This window comes from Austrofundulus limnaeus, unplaced genomic scaffold, assembly GCF_001266775.1.
Source record: "Austrofundulus limnaeus strain Quisiro unplaced genomic scaffold, Austrofundulus_limnaeus-1.0 Scaffold307, whole genome shotgun sequence".
NCBI classification, from domain to species: Eukaryota; Metazoa; Chordata; class Actinopteri; order Cyprinodontiformes; family Rivulidae; genus Austrofundulus; species Austrofundulus limnaeus.
The window spans coordinates 83,963-86,382 of NW_013952709.1; the positions used below are offsets into that span (position 1 = coordinate 83,963).

The 2,420-nt window shown below is 32.7% G+C and overlaps 1 protein-coding gene across 1 annotated transcript in view; it reads left to right on the forward strand.

Annotated features, from left to right (window-relative positions):
• The window catches only part of LOC106527056 (lithostathine-1), a 7,899-nt gene extending 6,599 nt beyond the window's left edge, over positions 1 to 1,300 (forward strand). The window contains exon 4 of the mRNA XM_014021814.1: positions 1,149 to 1,300. Coding sequence (XP_013877268.1) covers positions 1,149 to 1,247 — 99 coding nt within the window. The 3' untranslated portion in view covers positions 1,248 to 1,300. The remainder of the gene's footprint in view (positions 1 to 1,148) is intronic.
• Positions 1,301 to 2,420: the final 1,120 nt, after the last annotated feature.

Genomic DNA, 2,420 nt, shown 5'->3' on the forward strand with positions numbered 1-2,420 from the left:
CCTTTGTGTTTTGTGTTTGTTTTTTATTTTATTTTTTTAATTTAATTATTTCTTTATTTTTTTTGTCCCTTGTTTAATGTCTAACACATTTTATTTTCTTTCATTTTATATGTTTGTGTGCCACAAAATGTAGGGATGCACGACATATCGTCACTACTATCAGTATCGGCCAATATTGGTCATTTTTTAGAATTTCGGTATCGGTCCGATATGTAAAACTGGGCAGATATTACCATCCGATATTGATTTCCCAATTTTGAGCTTTGTGTTTCTGTTTTGGGAGGGGAGATGGTTGGTTGAGCGGCATCTGTTTAATCATAATAGTGATATTAATGCTGCGTAGCTAGGAATAACTGAAGTAGGCAGCCATGTCAGAGGTCTGGTTGTTTGTTTACGGTATCAAAAAAAGACCCAAGTGTGTTTGTGCGTATATGTATAATATAATTTGTGAGTTTGTGTAATATCGGTAAAAATCGGTTATCGGCCATAACAGCAATGATTATATCGGATATCGATATCGGCTGAAATTTTCATATCGGTGCATCCCTACAAATATGTACAAGTTGACATCTTGTTTAAACATGCCAAATGATTCTGTACATTTGTTGAAAATGTTTAATAAAAAAAAACATGGTATCGCCCACGTGACGGAACTACGTCATAGTGTGTATATCCCTATGAGATGACATCACTCGTTCAAAATCAAATGTTTTTTTATGAATGGCTCTATGAAACAAATGGATCCCTTCAAAGAGCGATTTGTCCATCTCTACCCAGAATCATGTCAGAAACTTGCTGGTGGTGGAGGAGCAACTTTCACCCAAACGTGTTCAGAAAATATTAGTTGTACTATCATTCCTCAATGTATAAAGACTGTTTCTTAAAAAATCATTAAAGATAATAACATGATCTGATCACAACTGTAGAAGAACACATAAAACAGGTCTGTTGTTGAGGTTTCAACAACACAAAGTGATCATGGACATGAACATAACAGACTGCTTCATCATCAACACTCAAATACAAGTAAACGCAGTAAAAAAAAGAATCAACTTTTTWAAAAACCCAGAGTAGTGCAGATGAGGCCGACACTAATAAAAGTAACTAAACTTTACTTTAATTCTGTTTTTGTGATCTGTGTTTTCYAGATGGAGCAGAAGCTCAGAGAGACGGGGATCACAGCAAGTCTGAACATTACCTGGATAACCCAACTTGACAAGAAAACCTTCTATAAAGAAAACAACTAGACGTGTTTTACATGCATTTAGAACCTGTTTCACTGATAGGATGTTCATTGTACTTCAGGTAGACTTTAGGAAAAATAAAAATAATCTTAGAAATCATCATTCAGTAACTGTTTTGCTTTTTATATAATTCTAGAGTGAATCAGTAATTATGTTGCTTGAATATAACAGAAGTTTGGTTCTACAGAGAAATAAATAAAGGTTAGTGTGGACGAGGCCACACSTGCAGATTTATTATGACAAATTTTCACACTTTACTTTTTTTACACTCAGTTGTAAATGTGTCTGGAAGAATGTTGGAAATTGCAAAAACATTCAWGTCTTTGCATTTCAGGCTGGTTTATTATTGGGGTAATTTACTTTGTCACAGCTGGTTTTTTTCTTTCTGTGAAGTCAATAAAGTCAAGTGATTTGTTTTTCTCAACATGGCTTTGATTTATAATTACTTAATTTCACCAAAATTGTCATTTCTGTTTTTGTGTGAGAGATTGAAAAGGTTTTTATGCTTTTTATTTAATTTATTTTACAGTATGACAGGATTTGAACCAAAGTGTTGAAAAACTAAAACACAATATAACATACAGTACAATGACCAAAAGGTATAGGACATCACAATTTCAATAAAAAACCAATTAATTATTAAAAAATGTCTTGTTGAGACAAAATAGAAGATAAATAGAAAACATTTGAAATATTCTTGCACAGAGTAATCTTTTTTCTGAACTTTAGGGTGAATAAAATCTCAACAGAGCAAATAAAAACAGTATTGTCTCCCATCAGTCTAGAGTTAAACACATGCAGTAATCTAACTGCTCCACTTGGAGGCAATAAAGATCAACCTGACAATAAGTTCTGCAGGTAATTCACCTACTGTAACAAAAGATCATTTGAAGCGTTTTTATTCACATGCAGGCAAGACAGGCATGACTGATACATCATTTTTGTTAGATTTCGATAAATAGTGGAATATATACTATCTGAATGTTTGAGTTTACTCTTCATTTGCTACTTTATAAATGCATGGACTTATTTTAGATTTTATATTGACTGCAGTCAATGGAAGACTTTTATAGCAGTAGGGACAAAACAATGTTACTGCAAGCATTTAACAACTGAGAATTGTTGATATTATTCTGTAATGTTGAGCAAAAATATCAGTTTCACAAGATCATACAG